Source organism: Carassius auratus, chromosome 43, assembly GCF_003368295.1.
Source record: "Carassius auratus strain Wakin chromosome 43, ASM336829v1, whole genome shotgun sequence".
NCBI lineage: Eukaryota > Metazoa > Chordata > Actinopteri > Cypriniformes > Cyprinidae > Carassius > Carassius auratus.
The window spans coordinates 21,564,220-21,588,985 of record NC_039285.1 but is presented as its reverse complement, the minus strand read 5'-3'; the positions used below and the strand labels follow the sequence as shown (position 1 = coordinate 21,588,985).

Genomic DNA, 24,766 nt, shown 5'->3' with positions numbered 1-24,766 from the left:
ATCCTCTCACCTGTGCCGGGTCAGAAATGGGTCAGTGCTCCGTAACACCCCACACCCCCGCCCCAAACCTGGTCAACATCATATCACAGACGAGCGGCCCGTGTTTCTAGGAAGAGCTCTAACCCTCCTCATGCTACAGTATAAGAGTGTGCGTTACGTGAATCACAAACCTGTTGTGGAAAAGACTGACAAGCTGTAATCGTTATGATAATGTGCAGCTGGTCTTGTTTAATCCGAGACCATCTGACTGCACATGATCCTACTTATTTCATGCCAAATCATAATAAATACTTTAATTATTTACATAATAAATCATTTTCTTACCTGTATTTTGAATTGTGCACTGCATTGGGTTGAGTTTTATCTGAATTTATTCTTGTTAGGCTACTGTTCTACATTATATATATATATATATATATATATATATATATATATATGTGTGTGTGTGTGTGTGTGTGTGTGTGTGTGTGTGTGTGTGTGTGTGTGTGTGTGTGTGTTTGTGTGTGTGTATTATGAACACACTGTTTTGTAGTGCAAACAGTTTTACAGTGCAATATATATATATACAGTACAGACCAAAAGTTTGGAAACATTATTATTTTTAATAATAATTTTAATAATAATTTTTATCTTCTGCTCATCAAGCCTGCATTTATAATATTGTGAAATATTTTTACAACTTAAAATAATAGTTTTCTGTTTGAATATACTTTATAATTTATTCCTGTGATGCAAAGCTGTATTTTCAGCATCATTCCTCCAGCTTCAGTGTCACATGTAACATCAGTCGATCACATGATCATTTAGAAATCATTCTAATATTCTGATTTATTATGAGTGTTGGAAACAGTTCTGCTGTCTAATATATTTGATCAATAAAAGGTTAAAAAGAACTGCATTTATATAAAAAAAAAAATTTAAAATTAAAAATTCTAATAATATATTTTCTTTACTATCACTTTTTATCAATTTAACACATCCTTGCTGAATAAAAGTATTGATTTTATTTAAAAAAAAGAAAGAAAAAAATTACTGACCCCACATTACTGACCAGTAGTGTATATTATTACAAAATATTTATATTTTAAAAACATAGCTTCTTTTTTTCTTTTATTCATCAAAGTATCCTAAACAAGTATCACATCTTCTGAAAAAAATATTAAGCAGCAGAACTGTTTCCAACTTTGATAATGAATCATAATATTAGAATGATTTCTAAAGGATCATGTAATAATGATCCTAAAAATTCAGCTTTGCATCACAGAAATAAATGATCATTTAAAGTATAATAAATGTAAAAACAATTATTTTAAATTGTAATAATATATCACATTTGTTCTGTATTTTTGATGAAATTAGGTTAGGTTACTTTTATTGTACCAGTAGGTAAATTTGTTTTACAGTGCAATGACTATGGCATCCAATACAAAAACACACAACACAGAACACTCCACAACACACAGGGACAAATAAGTAAATACTCATACTGAGTAAAGTGCTCTCAAGAAAGAAAGTGCTCTCAAAACATTACATGTGGTCTTTGTAAAAGGAATTGAAGAAGATATATGACCATACCATACTACAGTGGAGAAGGACAACACAGATTCAATAAAAGCATGATCAAACATTTTCATTATTGTTCGGTCAAGATTAAACACAGATAATTTCCTTAGGCAATACAAACGCTGGTGTCCCTTTTTGCACAGAGCCTCACAATCCTTTTCAAAATTCAGTTTCTCATCAATAATAGTCCCAAGGTATTTGTATGATTGTACATACTCTATTGTTTGGCCTTTAATTAAGGTAGGTTCACTTGGATGAGTACTTTTCCTAAAATCAATGATCATATCCTTGGTGTTTGATATATTAAGCTGTAAGTAAGGTTCCTCACACCAACTGACAAAGTCCTTAATGATTGGGCCATGTGAGGTCTCATTCTCCTTAAGTAAACTCAAAATAACCGAGTCATCCGCATACTTTATGATAATTCTGTTATCATGCATGCTTTGACACATATTTGTATATAAGAGAAATAAAAGTGGAGCCAGCACACATCCTTGAGGAGACCCTGTAGAGGAACTCCTCTGTTCAGATAAAACCCCATTTACTCTGACTCTCTGTGTTCTGTTAGTTAAGGAATCCCAAATCCAACCCATCAAATTATTGCTTAACGCAAACTGATCTAAGAGCCTCTTGATTAAAATGTGTGGTTGAATTGTATTAAAAGCTGAAGAAAAATCAACAAATAAAAGTCTAGTATGTGTCCTCTGGCCATCCAAATGTCTTAATAGCAAACTTAGCATTGTGACGGTAGCATCATGTACTCCTCTGTGAGGTCTATATGCAGATAATGCAGTACTCCTCAAATAAATGCAAGCTTGATGAGCAGAAGAAACTTCTTTCAAAAACATTACAAATAGTCATTTTTCCAAACTTTTGGTCTGTACTGTATATATATATATATATATATATATATATATATATATATATATATATATATATATACAATTTTACAAAACTAATTATTAATAATGAATAATTAAATATGTTATTTAATATAATTTAATATAAACCATTTAAATTACCTCTTAAATTATTATAATGATTTTTACTGATAATCAGTAATTCAACTAATTAATTGCAATATATATATATATATATATATATATATATATATATATATATACACAATTATACAAAACTAATCATTAATAATTTGATAAATTTAAATATGATAATCAGTAACACAAAATTAATTTATATTATATATAATATCATTATTTAGATTTCAATTCAGTAAATGCTCATCCATAAAGATTTGGGAATTTCTCCAGAGGTTGGCTTTCTGTTTATCACTGTAATGTATTGCTGTTATTTATATGAAAATGCTTTTTCCTAGATATTGGTCTCTGAATAAGTGCATTTACAAACACAATAACTTCATAAAGTTTTATTCAGTGTACAGGAGGAATACAGTAAAATAATAATAATAAGTAATTATAACTTATCAAAAGGTCCATGTTAAACAAAACATTTCTTTGCGATCACAACCTCTTTATAATCATCAGCAAAACAGTTTCAGATTCATCCAGGGATGATATTGTTAATGTAACATACAATACACCATAACAATATCTGGCAGAGATACATAATCGTCAAGCTTCGTCATAAACGGTGTAAAACATTAGGTTATAGTTTAACACAAAAAGGAGATGATGTGAATACAGTGAACACTTCAGATTGTAACGTGTGTGTGTGTGTGTGTGTGTGTGTGTTTGGGGAAACGGTGTTGAATGTTTGCTCATTATATATACAGTGTGTTGACCGTAATACATTATTAATGTTATTTTCATCTCTCGCTCTGCTTTACTCTGCATTACACATGTTTTTGTTAGTTATTAACATATACAATGTTATTTTATTTCCCTAGAAGAACTGTCTGTAAACTGATATCAGCGATATCAGACAGGCTTGATAATTTACATTTATTTAATTTACATTTAACTAATGGTCTTGTCAATTTATAATGCACATTTTCTGTTTCTAAATATTTAATATTAAGTTAATTTTAAGTGTAGATTTAAATTCAATTGTTGTGCACATTTGCTACTATTATACTGTAATATACACATGAGCCCGTCCTGCTCATGCAACAAATCCTGAAGATGATGACGTCGTGTAACTTCTGCAGCATCACTATCATCACGAAACACAACTGATCAAATAATGACTGTTTTATGCAGGCTGCTTAGACACGCCCCTAATCTGCCATTGGCTGGATATACACAAAGCCCCGCCCACCAATCTCACTCGATTGGTAGAGTCAAAGAAATGAAGACAGTTTTTTTACTTTTCCAGTGACTTTTAGTCTTTGCATATTAAGTTTGGTAAGGATGTTAACATTTAAATAAAAACTTTAAATTCCACTTTTGCTATATTACGATTAAAGAAATCTGCCTTCACTTTAACGACTAAAAAGTGTCAGCAGAAAAAACTAATGCAGAAATGAAATGTCATCCATGTTTTGTTTTTCTTTTCTCCATGGAATGTGACTTTTTTTCCTCATTCACATGCAAAATACCATATTCTCATCATAACTCCACAATCTATATCATAAGGCACCCTGTGATATTGAGAATACTGCTCTAAAAGTAATATACTTGTTAAATGTTATAATATTTGATCCTAATCCAGGATTTTGAATTGTTCGGTTTTGGTGATTAATATTATATATAAATCAAATTCAATAAATACAATCTGAAAAATGTCCTCTCAGAAGCTGGTTTCATTCATGTGAGGTTTGGGGCTGGTCGATGAGGAAGAGGCGGGGCTTTCTTGCTCAGGAACATTCTGATTGGACGGGCTCTCACTGGTCGGAGAGGTCAGAGGTCGTCTTGGAGACACGGGTGTTTGTGATCTGGCTGGACTGAGCGGTGAAGGAGCAGGACTCGGTGCTGGTCTTCTCATGGATGATGTTGCTGATGATGATGAAGGTGATGATGAAGGTGTCAGGGCAGAGAAGGCCGGTTGCATTCTGAGACCGAGCCTCGCTTCGAGCTCACTGCACACCGCTAGACTCCGCCTCCCCGCGTCCAGGCCGGCCGTGTCCGAGCTCTTGGCTCTCTCCTGACAGCGCTCCACGAAGCTGCCTCTGCGGATGGATGCCAGGTCCTTCTCTCGGCTGCTGCCGCTGACCAGAGACGCCTGGCTGAGGCCCAGCTGGGGTTTACTGAGGGGGACCAGCGGGGCCTGACGGGGCAAGCTACCGGTCAGAGACACCGGACCCCGAAAACCCCCGGCAGCTCGAGCGCTTTCACTGAACTGAGACTGAAGACTGTGAGGAAACAGACAGAATAAACACGCAATACTGCCATCTACAGGACGTGGAGAGATATCTTTATTTGATATCATCCACACATGCATTATAGCACGCATCTACTGTAGTAATAATTACACGCAACAAGCCCTAAGGCTGTTAAAAAATATATTACTCAGTACTTAAAAGTATAATTACTTCTCTATAACACTAGTTCTCTGGGTCCGTCTGATTCAGCTGGAATAGCTATTTAGGGTTAATAAATAAAAAATGAAACTAAATATGAGTTGCATTGGGTCAAAGTTGCATTCTTCAGAGAAAAAACCCACAGGCATTTAATTATTACGTGGGGAAATGTATTTTAGTTTAGGTGTTTTAATTCTCGCTATGTGACATTAAATGAGTAAAGAATGAAAATGAAAAAAAAAACATAACTATAAAATCAGAAAAAATGCTAGTGCTATTCTTTATTTATTTTGTTAATATGACGTTGTACTTCAATATCCACCCATTAATAGTCCTACTGTATAACATATACTTTATATTGAACTGTATAACTGTATTTTTCCATTGACTGCATTTTAGTTTGATGATGAATAGACTGCAATATCAACTCAAATGTTGTGGGTGCGTGATGTTAACCGTGTTAGAAAAAAACAAAACTATTGGAATATAAATTGCAGCATGTTTCAACTATTCCCTCTATCTGTGATTCTTCTTCCCGTGTTTTGTGGGGACTGATCAGCAGGTTGGAGGAGTGTGTACCTGCACATGGAGTTGCGTGAGGAGTGTGTGAGAGACGCGGCGGGACTCATGTCTGGTGTTCGGGTCAGAGCCAGATCACACTGGTCCAGAAGCTCCAGCAGCTCCTCTTCAGTGGGACCACCGAGAGCTGCAACACACACACACACACAAACTGAGAAACCGATGTCTTCGGCTGTCCTCACGGTCATCCTCCGCTCCTACCTTTGATGTCCACCTTCCCTGCGATCTCCATGGCTGTGGTGAGGTCCCAGGTCTGGATGCTGCCGTTACTGTGTCCACTGAAGAGGTACCGGCGCGGCCTGGAGCCGATGCGGCTGGATCCCTCACACTCGTGCACCACGAACGCTGTGATGGACGTCCCATCGACCGAACGCACCTCACACACCCTTCAGAGGAGACACACAGCAGTGTGAGCTAACATCGGTTATATTAACCAGTCAGGTGCTGGTGTGTCCTGTTTGTGTCTGACCTCTTCCCGTTGGAGGAGAGCCTCACGTAGAGTTTATCCGTGTCGGGGACCACTCTCTGGATGAACACCTGCTGCTCGTCACGCTCTCCATACGGACCTGCGCACACAACATTAGTCAAGAAGCACAAACGTGATGTTATTCTGAGGCTTCATTCTGTCGCTGTGGGTCATCTCACCGATCTCAGTGCCAGCAGAGCAGCCTCCGTGGCCGTCGATATCGTCCAGTGAGAGGATCTTGAAGGACGTGAGGGGGGTGGAGCCAGGCTGAGTGGAGATCATGCCTCGGAAGCGTGTCACCGTCCACGTGCGCACGTGATTGTTGTCTGCACACACTGCACGGAGGAAGAGTTCTGCTCGATTTACTCTCAAACTCTTTTCACTTAGAGATGAGAAAGCATTTTGCAAATACATCTAAACAAGAGAAGTTAAAATGGCAAGAACTATTTCTAGGTCCATGTTTAAATATAATTTAAAAAAAATAATTACATTGAAAATGTTTTCGCCGTTTTAAGAAATTATAATGTTTCTGTTTTTGTCTTTCCAATTCAATATCAATTATGCAGAAAAAAAAGATACAATTTTCAGACTATTGATCCGACGCTACATTCTGCACATATAACAGCACGAGTGTGTGCGAAGAGGAACAGTCTGAAGCCACAAATGTAAAAGTAAATGTAATAAGAATTGTATTTATTTATTTTAAATGTAAAAAAATAAAAATTAATGCATGGATAAAAATATCTAGATAACCGATTTAATGTCATAAAAATTAAATGTTTTTGCAATTTGAAGGTTTCTGTTTTTTGTTTATTAGTTCAATATTAATGAATTATACAATAGTTTTTTTTTTTTTTTTTATACATTTGCAAATGTATCACAATCAAGTTTCTGTTTTCAATTTAACATGATATTGTTCAGATTTATAAAAAAAAAATTAATATAAATCTGAACCATAAATTAATATTTAATTGAAAACAGAAACATGCATATAATAAATTTGCTAATATTTCTTTATTTTAATATATATATATAAAAAATTCCATTACTCTCAGATTTTTATCCTCACTATACAGTGCACTTTACAGAGCGATGCGAGTGAGAGACGAGAGCTCTTCACCAGAGATGAGGTGTTTCTCAGACAGCATGATCTTGGTGACAGGGCTGCGGTGGACGGAGAAGGTCTGGAAGAGCTGTGGACCGGATCCCACCGTCTCCGGATGCTGCACGATCACACGCACCGTGCCTGAACTAGTGCCATACGCGATCTCGATCCAGTTCCCACTGTCACCTGAACAAACAAAGGGTTAACAGGAGCCACACTACACCATGCTTCAGGTATCAGAGGCTGTGCTTGTACTTGTTTTGGGCGTCAGGTAGACACTCAGAGCAGTAATGGCGTCTTCGGTGGGATCTCGATACAGCTCGGTCACCAGCAGATCGTTATCCTTCATCCTCAGAGGAAACTTCTGGACGTCTGACAGAACATATTTTACAACATCTTACGGTCAATTTAGCTGGAAACTCAACGAAAACAAAAGTGGTTTATAATCGTATAACCCTGTCGCAATGCCTTCATCAATTGAATTAAATGCTGAAAACAAATATATTTGCCACTTTATAAAGCAGAATCAAACTTGACAAGCATTAGATCATTCAGGTCTGAGTGATGCTGTACCTATGTAGTAAATAGATCCATTATTACATCCCAAAATAAGGAAGGATCCGGCTGTGTCATAGCTGTTGATGGGAACCACATCCTGGTTCTGCATTTAAAGAGAAGCCAAGAGGTCAGAAGTGAACACTTCTACTGGATGCAATGCAAGGTGAAGACATTAATGTAATGTGACCTGTGCTGGCAAAATGAGTCACAATGAGCAAGTTTTCAAAAGTGAGCTCTTTTCCTTTTCAGAAAGACCTTTTCAGAAATGACGCATGATTTACTGGAACCAGACGATAAATGACACGTGTTTGAAGCAGACGGAGTCAGAAAAGTCAGAAAAATGGAGTTAAAGTAAAAGCAAAATCACCTGCAATGTTGCATCTTTTCCTTTAGTTCTTTTATTAATAATAATCTATACATTCATAGTCACAATATAGCTATTTTTATTTTATCTTTGCTATTATAAATAAGATCAGATGCAAAAAATATATTTTTTGAATAAATATAAGAAAAAACAAAACAAATAGTGCATTTTTCATTTACATCTCAACAAAAAGCATTCAAGAAAAACAAATTCAAATGTAAAATTCCCTCTAGTGTGTTCATTACAAATAAATGACAAATAGGGTGAGAAACAAGCAGAGAAAATGTTCTCCTCTCAGAAAAACCTACAAGTTAAAGTAATTAAACCTCTTAAATTATTATCTGGAGCATAGGGATCTGTAAATGAGGGCTTGATGAACACATTTTCTTTTTGAAAACCTCACAAATTGTTCCCTTTATTTATCCTGTAGCTCAAAATGAGCCGGTGAGCATTGTGACTCGGGTCGGCTCTGGTTACCTGCCAGTGTTTGGTGACGGCGTTCCACACTCCCACTTTCCCCGTGTGGCTGGTGGCGATGAGCTGATTTCCCACGAAGAACAGAGCCTCCACCGGCACATTCAGACTGAACACACCTGCGGATCACAGCACACAAGATCCTGGTTTACTAGCATCTGAGAAAGAGCCCGGACTGCATTATATAGCATGAGAGCTTACCAATTTCACTGCCGTTTCCATCAGGACAGATCGCCCACAGAATGATTTCTGTTCCTGATGCAACAGCAACCATCTTATCATTGTCCCCCAGGGATCCGCCCATGACTTTGGCATTAAGAGCCACTCGGTCAATCACCCAGTCCAGCCGAGGACTGGTGAACACCTGCTGCCACCCAGTCGACTCTTTAACCCTGAGCACAGAGAACACAAGTCACGTATACATCCCAATCATTCCTGTGTGTGTCATTCAGAGAGGAGCCCTACCTGTAACACACCACAAACTGAGCATATGCCACAGCAATCCAGTTATGATGACCACACACGATTCTGACCATACCTGGGTCAGAGACCGGCCCTGGACAACACACACCACACACCAGTCAACACACTGCTCTGAGAGAACTGCTCTCGAGGAGCACAACACACTAGAACAGCATCAAATACAACAGAAGAGAATACACTAGACTGGAGATGAGCAGCAGAATAGAACAGAACGAATACTGAGTTAAATAGAAGGGAATAAACTAGAGCAGAATAGAATACAACACATCAGAGTAGAATTGAGTAAAGTACAGCAGAGTAAAATATTAGAATTAATCAGGGTAGAACATAATAGAACAGTTTAAAGCAGAGCTTGAATGGGTTAAACTGAATAAAACAAAAATGGAACTGAATGGAGCAGAGCTTATTCGAATCTAATATAACAGAAGAAATGAGCAAAACTGAGTCAAATAGACATAAATAGATTACAACAAATCATAGTAGAAATGATTCAAGTAAAATGTAATAAACTAAAGTAGAAATAATTAGAGTAATAGGACTGAATAACCTAATGTAGAAGTGAGTAAAATAATATAGAATAGCATAAACTTGTAGAACAAACTGAATAAAGTAAACCTGAGTAGAAATTAGTAGAATTGACTTTAATAGAATTGATCTGAGTAGAGTAAAAAAATTGAATCGAACGGAACATATCAGCCAAGAAGAGCAGAACTGAATAGAGTAAAACAGAATTAAACAGTAGAAAAAGAGCAGAATAGAATATTCCACAGTGGAACAGAATGGAATTAGAGTAGAAACGAATAGTAACTGAGTAAAACAGAACAAAAGCTAGCAGAGAAAATGAGTAATTGAATTAAAAAGAATAGAATAAATCAGTAGAAATGAGTAGAACCAACTACAATAGAAAATAATAGAATAGACCAGCGTAGAAAAAATAGAATAAAACCAAAAACAGAACAGAATAAATCAGAGTGAATAAGAACACATTGCAACAGAAACGAACAAAATAGAATAGAATAGAACAAAATAGAATTGGACACTCCACAAAGTAATGTCAGAGTAACTAAATGTTAAATATAACAGAGTAGAACGGAGTCTAACGAATATGAGAGAAAACAGCAGAGTATATCAGAGTAGAGAATAGAGAAAGGCAGATTGGTGTAGAATGTAGAACTGAAATGCAGACCCGTCACTTTCTCCTCCAGAGCAGCTTTGCTCAGTATGCCGGCGTTGCCCAGGTTCGGAGGCATTGTGTTACTCCTCCTCACAGGGGCCCTTTCCACGGGCCCCGCACGGCCCCCCATGAACTGGGGTCCTGCCACACTGTGTCTGTTCCTGCGCTTCACCGGATACACTGTAACACACACACACACACAGGAGCCTCTCTGAACGTTGCGCTCACGTCACATGGTGTACCCGTGCTCTCTGTGCTCAGGGCTTGTACCTGCTGGAGGCAGATAGCCGTTGAACAACACGTTCCCGCAGGAGGAGCGATCCAACTCATCACACAGCTGCAGCTTTCTCACTGCAGACACACAGACCTGATGAGATGAGCAGCGCTGTGTAAAACACCATCAGATCAACACACAGTTTAACACAAGCCCAGCTCACCCAGCGGCGTGATCCCGTAGAACTCGGCCTCGTGCATTAATAAGTGCACTTCTATTGACCTGCCACAAAAACAGAGGTACGCCATCTGATATTTACATTTCAGTGTTGAATGATCTACTTCACGATCATATAGACTCACCTGGGGTGAAGCTCTTTAGTGCGCAGAAAGTTGAGAATAGGAGCAAACAGAGTCGGATCTCTGTCAATGAAGATCTAGAAGGACAAAGATTACATCAAAACACACTCACACAGCAGCAAAGATAGATTCATGTCTTATTATTTTTAGCATGTGTAACTGAATAATGATTACCGCTCCAGTCTCATCTTTAAGAGTTGATATCCGTCCACTTAATAAACTGGAAGTATAAAAAAAACTCTCATTTATTATTTAGAAAAAGCTGTCATATTATTAAATCATTCATTCTGCCCTAATAAGACCCATGGCACAAACAAACAAGCACTCCATATAAGTCTTTTTATCAATTTAACACATCTTTGCTGAATACAAATATTAACTTCAAAAACAGAAAGAAAAAAGCAATAAAATGGCTGATCCCAAAGTTTTAAATGGCAGTGTATATCATAAAAAAAATTGTATATTTATATATATATATATTAATCAAATAATCTTACAAAACAATAAAATAAAGAAATAAAGAAATTCACGGGTTCCTAAAAAAACTTTATAAATGACATTGATAATAAATCAGCATATAAGAATGATTTCTGAATGATCATGTGGTGAAATGATGCTGAAAATTCAACTTTGATCACAGAAAAAAATTATATTTTAAAGTATTTTAAAGAAGAAAACACTTATTTTAAATTGGATTTAACGTTTCAAAGATTTTCAGTATTTCTTATAAAAAAAAATATTAATTATTAAAATTAATAATAAATAAAATTATTCCTGGTCCCAAACTTCTGCACAGCAGTGCACACAAACTAAGCCAGGGTTTGTTCTAGTTCAGCTTTATCTGATAGAAAACACACAAACCTGGAGAAAAACGAGTCAGGAACCCATGTCAGAGTCTGTCTGGATGTACTGAACCTGGGTTTATTCATTCAAACAGAATAAGAAAGAAAATAATAATAATTTTTCAATTATTTTAGGGATCACAGTTATTAGCAATAACAGATAAGAGTTACGAATGCGTTCATAAACAGATGTTTATCAAGTCTGCTACTACTTACAGTAAGTGGCACAAATAAAAAGCAATACTTAAAGTATTAGTACTTAAATATAGGCTACCTAATACTTAAAGAAGACTACAGTAAAGTGTCGAATGCAATCAAACTCCTGAATGTTAATGACGTGTGTGACATGTCTGCAGTAACTTTAATACAAACCTTTTGCCCCCGACGTTAAGATGAATGATGTCACCGATCTTCGCCATGATCTTCACGTTTAAGGCCAAATGTTCATAATTTAGCAGATTTGTAAGAAGGTATTATTAACTTCATAATAAAACGCTGTTTAATTGTACTAGCTGTAGAGAGGAAGCAGCGGAAGAGCGGATGTTGTAACAAAGTATCTCTTGCGGAAGTGGAGACGCGCTGACTTTCAAAATAAAAGTCCTTAAACTTACCCTATAAAAGAATCACGAGCTTGTCTTCCTCAGGTTTCGTGAGACACAACACATGTGTTTGATGCATTTCCTAGAGGGGGAAGTCAGTGCCTAGTTCATGAGTTTAAAAACATCCATGTATATAAAAAATAACATAAACGTAATCAAAATTAATTTTAATAGCCGACCGAGTGGCTATTTTTGTCATGCAGCATTAGTAATGCGCCCAAAAGATGTGTTTACGTAAAAACATACATATTTCGCACCTTTATTTGAAAAGGAACACCACAATCTATCAGCAAAACTTTCCACTCAGATATCAGTACAGTTATAGTTCAGCACCATCATCACTTCCTCTGTCTACAAGACTTCATAGACGTAATAATATTGAGATTGTATAGCTAATGTACTCTGTGAAGAATTGAAATACAATTTATTAGTAATAGTATTTTAATATTACTTTATTAGTAATGCATTCCTTCTGGAATTCATTTTAAAGGCAGGTTTTATGCTCATTAAAGCATTTCTTGATATATAGGCCTATAGCATGCCATCCATTTATCCAAAAATTTATGAAATATAATATATTTAAACATGAAATATAAAATCAGTATTAATATAGAATTCAAAAATTCACCTCAGGAACATGTTGTCCTGTTACTTTAACTCTGAAAAGCCTTAAATGTACAGTAACAGTCACAAAAACTTTTGCAAAACAATTTAACACTAATCATAATAAACACTGCCTCCTTTTTTTTTTTATCATATTTGATGCATCAGACTTTTATGGCTCATATGATGCAGTATAAATATGAAGCTGGAGGACGGGGAAGAAAAAACATCCCAGTTCTATTCCGAGCAAAAATATGACAAAATGAGATGAAATTCTGACGATGAGATTTTCATAAGTGTATAACAGACTACTTAGCTTACACAAAACTACAAAAATATCAGTCGGCACTCTCAAAACATAATGCTATGAAATACAGTGAGAGATGAACAAATAAACCTTCCTCAAAAGCCTGATGATCATATTTGAGACTTTCTGGATAATCAAGAAAACCTAAGTTGCTTATATTAGAGTTATTCTTACGTTTACTTTACAATGATAATAATAAAAAGTGCACATTTGTACAATTAGACTTAAGGCCTTTTTAAAGAAAGTCTATCAATCAGAATGCATGGAGTAGATTGTGTGCGCCATGTTTGATCATGCTAATCATTTAAAAGGCATTAATAGGGTTAAATATGTGAACCAGGTCATCTCTCAGTGCTTCAGATGGGAATAAATCAGTGTTCACCCCTCACATGGTATGAATGTGTTTATTGCTGGAGTCATGTACAGTAATCACAGGTGTGTGTTCTCGATAACCACGTCTCTGAGCGGCGCTGGAGAGCAGGACTGCACACTAACAGACCTCTCTGTCCCGGGACAGCTGGCTTGGTCCACCCGAGGGGAGCAGCAGAGCTTCTCCACACACTCCTGGCCACAGCGCAGGCTGCAGAGCGCGTGTCCCGATCCGCCTCCGTCGCTCCGGATGAGCTCCGGCTGCACGGTGCTGTGGTTGATGCCGAAAGCGGCCAGCACTGCTGTGATCCTCTCTATCAGATCTGCGCACTGTGCTGCGTCCATCCCGTCCGGACAGTGCACGTGCAGCGAGGCCACCAGCAGCGCCTCGGACAGCTGCCACACGTGCAGCTCGTGAACCGACAGCACACCCGGTACTTCAGCGAGGCACAGCCGCACCTGAGCGACCGAGACATGCACCGGCGTCGCCTGCAGCACCAGCAGCCCGTAGCTCCGCAGCCTCGGCAGAGCCACGGACAACAGCACCAGCACACACACCGAGGACAACCCTGCGTCCAGATACACCAGCAGATGACAGTCGGAGTGAGGCCGATGACAGTGCGCTGCAGACAGCAGGAGAACCAGACCGTTACACAGAACCAGCACTGAACCCAGAAGATCCTGGACCACGGCGATGGAGCCCAGCTGCGCTCCTCTGAACCCGGATCCTCCAGGAGCACACCGAGGAACTGAAGGGTTAAACACAGACTGATTATACACAAACCTAGTCTGTGCATGGGCTTAAACAAAATTCACAATTATTGACTATATTCTATTTAACTTGAAGATAAAACTGCCTGTATTTTGCTGAAATCTTTTTTAGAGATTTGTTTGTCACTAAAACTATACAGGACACTCTTAACTTTTGTTTCACACACACACTAAAAAAAAAACAAAAACAAAAAACAACGATTATATATATATATATATACACTCGTCAAACCTGTTCCCCACACTCTACCTGTCAAAAGTTTTTAATAATTATTTTTAATATTTTTAAGAAGTTTATTATGCTCAACAAGTTGTTAAAGTAGTATTGTGAAATATTATTAAAATTTTAAATAACAGTTTAATTTTTGTATGAAAATATTGTAAAGTGTAATTTATTTCTGTGATGCTCCGCTGTATTTTCAGCATCATTCCTCCAGTCTTCAGTGTCACATGATCTTCAGAAATCATGGAAATATGATGAATTGCTGCTCAGGAAATGTCATTATTGGAAACAATTCATCTTTCAAAAGTTTGGGACAAGATAAAAAAAATAAAATGCAAAAGAAATGTATTTTTATTCAGCAATGATGCACTCAATTGCGACAGTAAAGACATCAATAAGGTTTCAAAATATTTCTATATCAAATAAATGCTGATCTTTTGAATTTTCTAGTCATAAAAGAATCCAAAAAAAAAAAGTATCACGGTTTTCACAAAAATATTGTGCAGCACAACTGTTTTCAAAATTGATAATTAGAAATGTTTCTTGAGCAGAAAATCAGCGTATTAGAATGATTTCTGAAGATCATGTGACTGAAGACTGGAGGAATGATGCTGGAAATACAGCTTTTTAGACACATTTGAACAGATATTACAACATAAAATAGTTGTTTTATATTTTACCAGTATTCCACAATATCTCTGCTTGTTCTGTATCTTCTTAAAGAGCGTGCTCTCACCGGTGCGTTCGGTGCAGGAGGAGTGACGTGGTGCTTCCCGAATGATTTCCAGTGAACTCGCACTGATTCTGGAATCAGACGTTTGACACTGACTGGACTGAACTGGTTCAGGGATGCTGGGGTTTGGCAGCTCAGAAGAGCCGTGCTGAGAGCCTTGATCTGGATCCAGAACCCGAGATGCTTCAGGGTTGCAGAACATCAGCGTGTCATCCTCCAGAGCGCGTCCTACAACACAATGATCATCAAGACCTTTACTGATCAGAATAAAATACAGAACACAGAATGTGACTGCACTGCACTGTATTCACTAAAGCAATGCAAAACTGTTGTTGGAATTACAAAAGCAGCTCATTGTCAGTTCAAAGAGAATTAATCGTGTGCAATGAAAATATTTATTATATATATCTTTCTCAGAATGTGCTTCAGTTGCTTATCCTGGAGGAGCATTTGAACTTCAATGATGAGAATAAATGGCACAACTGACCAATCAGAATCGAGTATTCCACACATAATAGATGGTTCTATTCAAACACACCTTTGTTTTCTGATGAAGAATGAGGGTCATTTGGCGTCAGACTCTTTCTGATCCCATCATCAGCTTCATCGATACCTCTGCTGCTTCTTTTCCAGGCCAAAACGAGAATATTAAATATCAGACTGGCTCCTCCAACAACGATAGACAGGAGTGGGTGTTGAATGGGTTCTGGCTGCACAACATGTGTGAGAATCTCCAGACTGATGGAGACACACTGAGATGCCAAGAGCAGAGCCGAGATCAGGACGCCGAAGGGTTTGAGACGCATCCTTCTGTAGTCCTCAGCATACGGAGGACTCGGACCTTCTGAAACAGAGATGTCTGGACGGGGTGAACCGGCGCTCGTGGAGGGAGCAGGTGAGCAGGGAGGAGCAGGATGATGCTTTATCACTGATAGAGCCAGATTGATGAAAATGTAGAGTGTATGGAAGCTGTCCACCGCAACGAGGAGGGATCTGCAGATTTGACCGACCACTATCTCAAAGACCAGGAAGCACAAAGACAAGACCAGCGTGCAAATGTGAGTAGTGCAGGATATCCTCGCCATTGCACCTGCACAATAACAAGTGATGAGATTTTTTCATCACTGTTAAATCCAGGAGTTTTTCTAACTTGCTTTAAAATTACTCAAACAAAATAAAACAAAAAACTAAAAAAAAAAAAAAAAAAAAAAAGTTAGAATTGCAAGATGAAAATTCTTAGGGGGAACAAAAAGTACAAAATGTAGTTATAAACTCAAAATGCCAAGAAATAAAATATTAAAATGGCGATATGTAAACTCAGAATTCAGAGAAAAAAGTCAGAATTGTGAGATATAAAATATGAATTCAAAAAAAAAAAAAGGAATTGTGAGAATTCCAAAAAGAGTAAAACAAACAAAAAAAAAAATCAGAGAAAGGAATTCAGAACTGGAAGACGTAAATTCAAAATTCAGAAGAAAAAAAATACGAGAATTCAGAAATAAATCAGAATGAGTTTTTTAAATATATATTTTTATTCTGTGATGTTCATTGCAGACACACCATTGAAGATATTTGCAAGTCTTGTTTCTCAGTATAATAGATTGCAGGTAGAGACGCACAATATTAGATTTTTGCCGACATTTTTCAAATCATTTTGTCCGATAGTTGATGCCAATATTTCCTTTTGTTTAGAAACAACACAAAGTATCTCCTGTGCAGAAATTATAAACTTATTATTTTTAAAGAGAGTACACAGAAAGTTTTGAAAATAACTAAAATCACATTTTTTTTTTATAATTTTTTTAATCAGATGGAGATGAAAGCTTAAAATTTTACTTTTGGTTTTAATATTAACAGATGGTCTAAAGCAAATGAGCTGTAAGAATTCAAAAATTGTTTTAGGGCTACTTGTATTTAAGTTTTCATAAACCGTTTGAACAAAAAAGATATCATATTAATGAATAAATCTGTATATGTTAAATTATTTAATTTACTAGTGTCTTGTGTGGTTTTTATTCATGTATGCTATTGCTTCCGAGCTTCGATCGAAACATACTCGTGATTTTATGACATCACTTCTTTATTTATGGCTTGGCTTCAAGAATGAGCCACACTGCTGACATGATCGATCGCTAACACACCCTGAGCACAAGTTATTCGGCTTATCGGTGAGGCATATCGGTATAATCGGCCAATGCCGATATTTACATTTAATCCTTTTTCGGCTGAATGCATAACGTTCAGATAATATTGTGCATCCATAATTGCTGGTAAACATCACCTCATCCATCGCTGTATTTGTTTATGGTCTTATAAAGTATCCCATTATTGTGTGAGAAAGTGCAGCAAATGATTCATTGCCTGAGTGAACCTTCCCAACGAATCAAACTGAATCACAAACAATTTCAAATCTTTTTGCAAAACCGATTAGATTGATAGTGATTCCCTTAGGAATCACTAGTTCTGATTCTAGACGGATGACGTGATTATGAAATATTATCAGGAAAAAATAACTAATATCTCAATATCTCAGGTTGACATTTAAATCTAGAAGCCTCTGGTTAAACCAAAAGTAAATGAATCCTGATTTATCTCAATGATCAAATGAGGAAGAAGATGTGTTTTTATTTATATGGTTTGAACGTGGAAAGTGACATGACCTCTATCAGTACGCCAGACAGTACGAATCAAGGGAACGCTCTTCCTGGAGACACTCCAACCTGAAGTGGACTGGAGAAACACAAAAACAGTACAGCAGCAAGTGAAGGTACAACATCTACTGTAGCTTTAATTATTATGTGCTTATAGCACATAATGAACGGAGGGACAGTAAAGCCTTTACGCTGGATTAAACAGGTATTAACACTTATATTAACTGCCACTAATAAGCTGTTGGATTTATAGAGTGCTTAACAGATTAGTAGTTCACATATATTAACAATATATAAGGTTGTTAACCTATATAATGCTACTAATGACACTATAATGAAAATAACCAGCAATTATGAAAATCATAAAGGAGACAAGTAAACTATGAGGTTTGCGATTCATGTAGTACAATTTTACAATAATGCATAAAAAAATGCATATTTATCTTTAAAGTTTACTGGTTTTGAAAACAAGATTACACTTCAAAACTCATATGTGTGTGTGTGTTTATGTGTATGCATATATAACGGTTAGTAACAGTAACATAAAAATGGAAGTCTACTACTATATTTCAAAAACACAACCACCAGTGTATAAACCAGAAACATCAGCATTTACCTGTTTGAGGATGTCCTGAGCGCTACAGAAAGGTCTTCACAGCCGCATGAGATGCTGTTTCAGAGTTCACAGAGTTAAAATAAAGTCTGTATAAGCACTATCATGTGAGGATCTTCTGTCCGCCAGAGCAGAGCGGATGAGCTGAAGGAGCACAGCTCTTCTGTTTCTCTCTCATCACGTTCTCACGGCTTACATTCAGAGCCCCAACTGATGTTCAGGGGGGAAAAAAATGTCCACGAAGGGAATTCACATGGAAAGGCTGTGGCTAAATAGCCTTTTTAACTCTCTCTGTGCCCGAGGGAATCCACACACAGCTCTGACAGAGAACACAAGGCCAAAAACTAACACGTTGCATTGAGTTTGACAACCGAGAGGCTCTTTAAAGCACTAAACCAACAGCAAGCCACAATCACAACAGCATGAATGCAGCTCGTACTGAAGCGCTAGCTTCCCATTTACACATACGTCAGATTTAACATTCAACCAGTAATTATGGAGAATAACTGTAATACTTTGATTAGAGCTTAATAACTAATCTATCTATGTCTTTCAGTATGGGTGCTGATTATACGGTAAAATCTGTTATTAAATCTAAATACACCTCTGAAGTCTCCGTTGTAAGAGCGAGTCGCTGAGGATTACATGGAAATTCCTTCAAAGTAGATTTATAATAATAAGCTCCAACAGTCAAATACCTCAAAGATCCCTTCTATACGGCACTGATCATCCCAAAGTACAGCAAGACTCAATGACTTCTACATAACGAGGAATTAATGATTAAGAGAAGTCTCACAGGAGCTCGGTATCATTTGAATTCATTGCTTTTAATTCCACCTGGAGACATGTATAAGGAGGGTGTGTTTCTGGTGTATTATTTCAGTCTCTGCATGTGCTGTGCTCTGGGTTTAAACAGAAGCCTGATAATCTCAAACAGATTGGTGTCCTGCTGCAGGGCCGTTTGATAGTGTTTGCATACATCTCTCAGGGTGTGTAACATACCAGACGCCGCTTGCTTTCATAGGAACCAGGGGGTCCAACCTGTGCAAACCCAGCATACCAATAATAAAGATCCTGAGCGCTTTGTAACATTTCATCAAGTACCTTTATTGTATTTCTTTAATGGAATTCAAATGAAACATCTATTTTCTTTACAGATCCCTCAAAAACCCCTAGGCCTAAATTTAAAACGTTAAATCTAAATAAACATTATGAGAGTTGAAGTGAATCTTGATCATAGTTGTCACCCGTTCTCAGAAGTCTCAGAAATGAAATATCATGTGGAATTAAATTTTTCAGTGTCGTCTTTATTAGTTGCATTTCGGACGTTTATTTATGAACACTCGCATGTACAACTGCTTTTGATACCAAAACAATAATTGTGATACCAAAAGACAAACTGTTTTAGACTAGCTTTTATATCCACCTTGTTTTTCAACATGGAAGTAAGCAATGTCTTGTGCATGTGTGGACCTTTTGATTATTATTGCCCTACATGTAGTGGGAAAATGCCATTTCAGCATTTTACTCAGAATTTTTTGATACGTCACTTGTTTCTTTGTAATTCTTTGTTTACTAGCCATTTTTACAGAAGTGGGGATGCAATCGTGTATAACTAGGCCAAGAACAGACAAAAGAGCTTCCAGCAAACAATGCGGTGTCATTAAGGACTGGTCTGAGGAACATCAGCATGTACTAAACACCACCCCACAGTCTGTGGAGAATCAACAAATGGCTGACGATCTGAATGTGTTTTACTTCAGATTTGAAAAGGATAGTCTACCACCCCCCATCTGCTCTGAGCTGAATTTCACACGCTCACTTAACACCCCTGAACCCCCCCACCTCCATCCCCCACCATTCAAACTGTGTTAAAGGTCTTTGTAGAGGACGTGAACCAGGTCTCCAGGAAGCAGAAATCTAGAAAAGCTTCAGGCCCAGATGGTGCTTTCACACTTGGTTCGCTTGCCTGGTCCGAACCTGAGTTCGATTGCTCCCTCCTCCCCCTGCCCCTGCTGGACTGTGTGCATGTTATAATATTTGAGTCCGAACCACGGTTCGTTTGCGTAATCAAGCCAGCAGCTGTTTACCCCGTTGCTTAGTAACGGCGGTGTAGGAGAAGGTGGCAAATGCATAACATTACTCTCTGCTCTTTTATGTATTTACGTTTTTGAACTGTTAGTTTTGTTTACAAAGGTTCGGTACATAACAGCACTTGAGTCTGTCTTATGAATTTACTGCAAATGCTCCAAAGCATGCTGAAGGCGAACAGAAATTAGACATACAGCTCATCAGGAAAGTGAATGAAACACACACACAAACACACTTTTTCATTAAATAATACGTCATTAATAGCGGTTCACTTCCGCAATTTGTTACGATAGCGTTCACATCAGCAGCGAACCGTAGCGGAGTTCACATGAACCGTCCACCCTGGACCACCATTTTTAAGCGGACTCGGGTATGGTTCGTGGCTGCGCACCCGAGTTTGGAAGACAGCAAACAAACCGAACTCTGATGTCAATCGAACCCGGGTGTGCACCAAAAGTGCTAGTGTGAAAGCACCCAGTCTGTGCTGACCAACTGGCCTCCATCTTTACACAGATCTTCAACAGATCATTGGAACTGTGTAGTTCCCGGTTGCTTCAAACGCTCCATCAATCCAGTCCCTAAAAAGCCAAAATCACTGGACTTAAGGACTACAGACCTGTCGCTCTCACGTCTGAAGTCACTTGAGAGACTGGTCTTGGCTTACCTGAAGGACACCACTGGACCATTGCTGGATCCTCTCCAGGTTGCCTACAGAGCACACAGGTCTGTGGATGATGCAGTCGACATGGGACTGCATTACATCCTGCAACACCTCGACAGATCTGGGAATTACACAAGGATCTTATTTGTGGACTTCAGTTCGGCCTTTAATACCATCATGCCTGACCTGCTCTCAGACAAACTCACACAGCTTTCCGTGCCCACCTCCATCTGTCAGTGGACCACCAGCTTCCTGACAGACTGGCAGCAGCTAGTGAGGCAAGGCAAACTCACATTCAGGACTATCACCTTCAGCACTGGCGTCCCCCAGGGCTGTGTGCTCTCCCCACTGCTTTTCTCTCTCTGCACATCTTAAGACCCCTCAGTAAAGCTACTGAAGTTTACAGACGACTCTACGGTCATCAGCCTCATCCAGGACGGTGATTAGTCTGCTTACAGACAAGAGGTTTAAGAGCTGGCTGTGTGGTGCAGTCTTAACAACCTGAAGCTTAACACGCTCAAAACAGTGGAGGAGATTGTGGACTTCAGGAGAAACCCCCTGCTCTCCCCCCCACTCACCATCATGAACAGCACTGTGACTGCGGTGGAGTCATTCAGGTTCCTGGGCTCAACCATCTCTCAGGACCTGAAGTGGGACACTCACATAGACTTTATTGCCAAAAAAAGGCCAAGCAGAGGTTGTACTTCCTTCATCAGCTGAGGAAATTCAACCTACCACAGGAGCTGCTGGAAAAGATCTACTCAGCCATCACTGAGTCCGTCCTGTATTCATCCCTAACTGTCTGGTTTGGTTCAGCTAACTAATCAGATATCAAGAGACTACAGTGGACAGTCAGGACTAATGAAAGCATTATTGGTGCACCTCTGCCCAGCCTCCAATATGTTTGCATCTCCAGAGTGAGGAAAAGGACTAAAAAAAAAAAAATAATATATATATTATTTTTATATATAATATATATAACCTGAAAAATTAATCTTCATAATTAACCATTGTCCATTAAAATTAACACAGTTATCTGACATATTTATATTAAATTACATACTTTGTAAACAACATATCTGCACACTAATAAAATACCTGTAAATTTAACTAAACAATTACAATTTTTCTATACTTCCATTTCTGTATATATAGTACATTTAATGTTGTTTTTCTTTTTTATATTACATCCCTACTGTGTTATTCCTATGTCTGCACTATGCTGTACTTTCTGTAAGATCCTGATCAAGTCAGATTCCTTGTGTGTGTAAACATACTTGATAATAAAGCACTTCTGATTCCGATTGAAAATTAAACCGATTACACTGAAAAAAGTTTGATGTAGAAAAATTTTCAAAGAAATGGTAACATTGAATTAAATGTGAAAAGCTTAATTCGTATTTTCTTGTAAAAGATACTCTAATAATATCTCTTATTTACAACTTTGAAAAATATTTTTTTGCAGTGTACTGGTACATAACTAGAAAAATAAAGTCCAGAAGTGCTACAAATTAGTGTTTATGATTACAGTTTGCAAAATAGCTAGAAAGCTAAAAATAACTAGAAAGCCTTGCCAAAAAAAAGTCCACTCTTACGTTAAAAATAAGGTGGATAAAGTCACTTTTAATTTGTTTCTGAATGGTGACAAAACCAACTGTTGATAAAAACATGGCCACACATGCTCCTTTTGTCATTACATGCATTTATTTGAGAGGGAAAAGCCATACACATCTTTTGTTTTTACCAGTACAGTTGGATTAATTTAACAGGTAATTTTAAAAATGACTAAAAATAAAGCATAACGAAAACACCGGATTGGTGGGCAGCACAGAAATGTTGATTTCAAGGTCAAAGACAATCTAGACGTAGAGGCAAAGCTTCTCTGAAGCCTGGCAGACAGACGTCTGAGTCGACATCAACCAGACGTTAAGAGAGAGAAACTGAAAAGCACAACCACAGATGAATGGTGGGAAGTACTACACTGATCGGCTCAAGCCTCGATTTCTCGTTTGTCCTAGAATCACATATTAGTCTGACGATGGCAGCGTCTCTCGAGGTAAAGTGTAGTCTCTAGTGTCTCCAGCGGCAGTAGTGTTTTCTTCATGAAGTCTTGTGCTCCGGCACTACTTCACTCTCAAACACACAACTGATTTACATAATATACTCTTCCAGAGCTTGATAGAAATACACAGTGCCCCGCCCCTTTCCCAAACCCCCACCAATCAAAATAGGAAAACCTTAAACTTAATATTTTCTTTTTATAGATCTGAAAATATACACCAAAGGGGGGAAATCCCACAACAATAGCTTAAAAAAAGATGGGGAACATGAGGAGGAAAAGAAAAAACACAGCAGACTCGGGTTGTTTAAAATAAATACAAACTGATTCAGCAAAGCAGCCATAATAAAGAGCTGAAAAAGGTTTAAAGGCAAACGTGTCCTTCGTGTCTTCATATGGGAGCGTATGGTGACACACAGGGTTTTACCGAAGGAAGACAGAATGAGTGTTTAGAGAGAGTGAAAATTGTACAATTCATTCATTCGTCGAGAAACGTAGATCTCCGAATCATTCAGATTGTTCCACACATTCACACGCATCAGATGCTTTCAGAAGTGCTGGCCGATGAAGGGAACCTGGTGAAATGGGTTTCGACTAAATTCCTGTGCAGCAGGAATGAACGGAAAGCAGATTTTGCTTTGGTGCAAGTCTTTTTTATGTGTTATTGAGACACTGATAAAGAAAAACGCACACAGAGACTCGCAGTAACGTCCGTCTGCTTGACGATTATCGTGTTCCAGCCGGCGAGTCTCTGTACTGCATTATAACCTCCAGTCCACCAGGGGGCGACGCGCCACAGTCAACAGCATAACAGGGAGGAACAGAAGAAAGTCACCGGTTAGCAAGTGTGTGTGTGTGTTTCTCTGCGTGTGCGTCTTTGGTAACGGTGAACGTATAACTTCACGGCAAACGTTTAAATCGCAGAAGAGATTTCTTCTAATTTCAATAAAAGCTGGACACTGGTTAGAGTCCTCTGTGTTCTTTTGCAACACTTGGAAAATGTGCGGAAAAGACCCGAGGAATATAAGCGGATGGCATGTGGCGAGAACAAACCGGCCCGTCTGATTCTCCCTGCGCGTGTGGATCCTGAGAAGAGACAAAGACAGGTTAACTTAAACTACCAGACTTACTTAAAAGCACATTGCTTGATTATTATTCCAGGAATTCCTTCATAAACATGGGAATCTCCTTGCATTACCTTGGTTACAGCATTACGGTGCATCTCTGCTGGTGTCCAGACTGGCTTCAAGGAGAAGCTCCTCTAAATCCTGCCCGCAGCTCAGCTCTGCTGTCACGCTCACTGACACACACACACACACACACGAATCACATATAGTCTTTGTGCTTTCACTATATTCATAAAGTCCTGTGCACAGCTCAGAATATTTCACCAGCGTTTGAGCTCAGAATATGAGTTGTATATATAATAAACACCTGTTCAAACCCACACAAATGTTCAGCACAGA

At 38.1% G+C, this 24,766-nt stretch overlaps 3 protein-coding genes across 4 annotated transcripts in view; all 3 read right to left on the bottom strand.

The window, feature by feature from the left end:
• Positions 1-2,935: 2,935 nt before the first annotated feature.
• On the bottom strand, positions 2,936-12,187 carry shkbp1 (SH3KBP1 binding protein 1). Its single transcript, XM_026231398.1, has 18 exons — positions 11,993-12,187; positions 11,640-11,693; positions 10,953-10,998; positions 10,782-10,855; positions 10,643-10,701; positions 10,476-10,556; positions 10,218-10,385; positions 9,014-9,104; positions 8,750-8,940; positions 8,552-8,667; positions 7,726-7,813; positions 7,408-7,524; positions 7,168-7,338; positions 6,227-6,382; positions 6,051-6,147; positions 5,783-5,967; positions 5,582-5,708; positions 2,936-4,834 (listed from the first exon to the last, which is right to left on the bottom strand). The coding sequence occupies exons 1-18, from the start codon at positions 12,037-12,039 to the stop codon at positions 4,273-4,275; spliced, it is 2,430 nt and encodes an 809-aa protein (XP_026087183.1). The 5' UTR covers positions 12,040-12,187; the 3' UTR covers positions 2,936-4,272.
• Positions 12,188-13,517: 1,330 nt separating this feature from the next.
• Positions 13,518-21,731, bottom strand: LOC113061890 (zinc/cadmium resistance protein). Its single transcript, XM_026231397.1, has 5 exons — positions 18,493-21,731; positions 17,886-17,955; positions 15,764-16,315; positions 15,229-15,453; positions 13,518-14,247 (listed from the first exon to the last, which is right to left on the bottom strand). The coding sequence occupies exons 3-5, from the start codon at positions 16,308-16,310 to the stop codon at positions 13,559-13,561; spliced, it is 1,461 nt and encodes a 486-aa protein (XP_026087182.1). The 5' UTR covers positions 16,311-16,315; positions 17,886-17,955; positions 18,493-21,731; the 3' UTR covers positions 13,518-13,558.
• Positions 21,732-22,844: 1,113 nt separating this feature from the next.
• The window catches only part of LOC113061889 (protein phosphatase 1 regulatory subunit 37-like), a 35,603-nt gene continuing 33,681 nt past the window's right edge, over positions 22,845-24,766 (bottom strand). For both annotated transcript variants that reach the window (XM_026231395.1, XM_026231396.1), the window contains 2 exons: positions 24,499-24,600; positions 22,845-24,386 (listed from right to left, as the gene is read on the bottom strand). In XM_026231395.1, the coding sequence (XP_026087180.1) occupies positions 24,512-24,600 (89 nt within the window). In that variant the 3' untranslated portion in view covers positions 22,845-24,386; positions 24,499-24,511. The remainder of the gene's footprint in view (positions 24,387-24,498; positions 24,601-24,766) is intronic.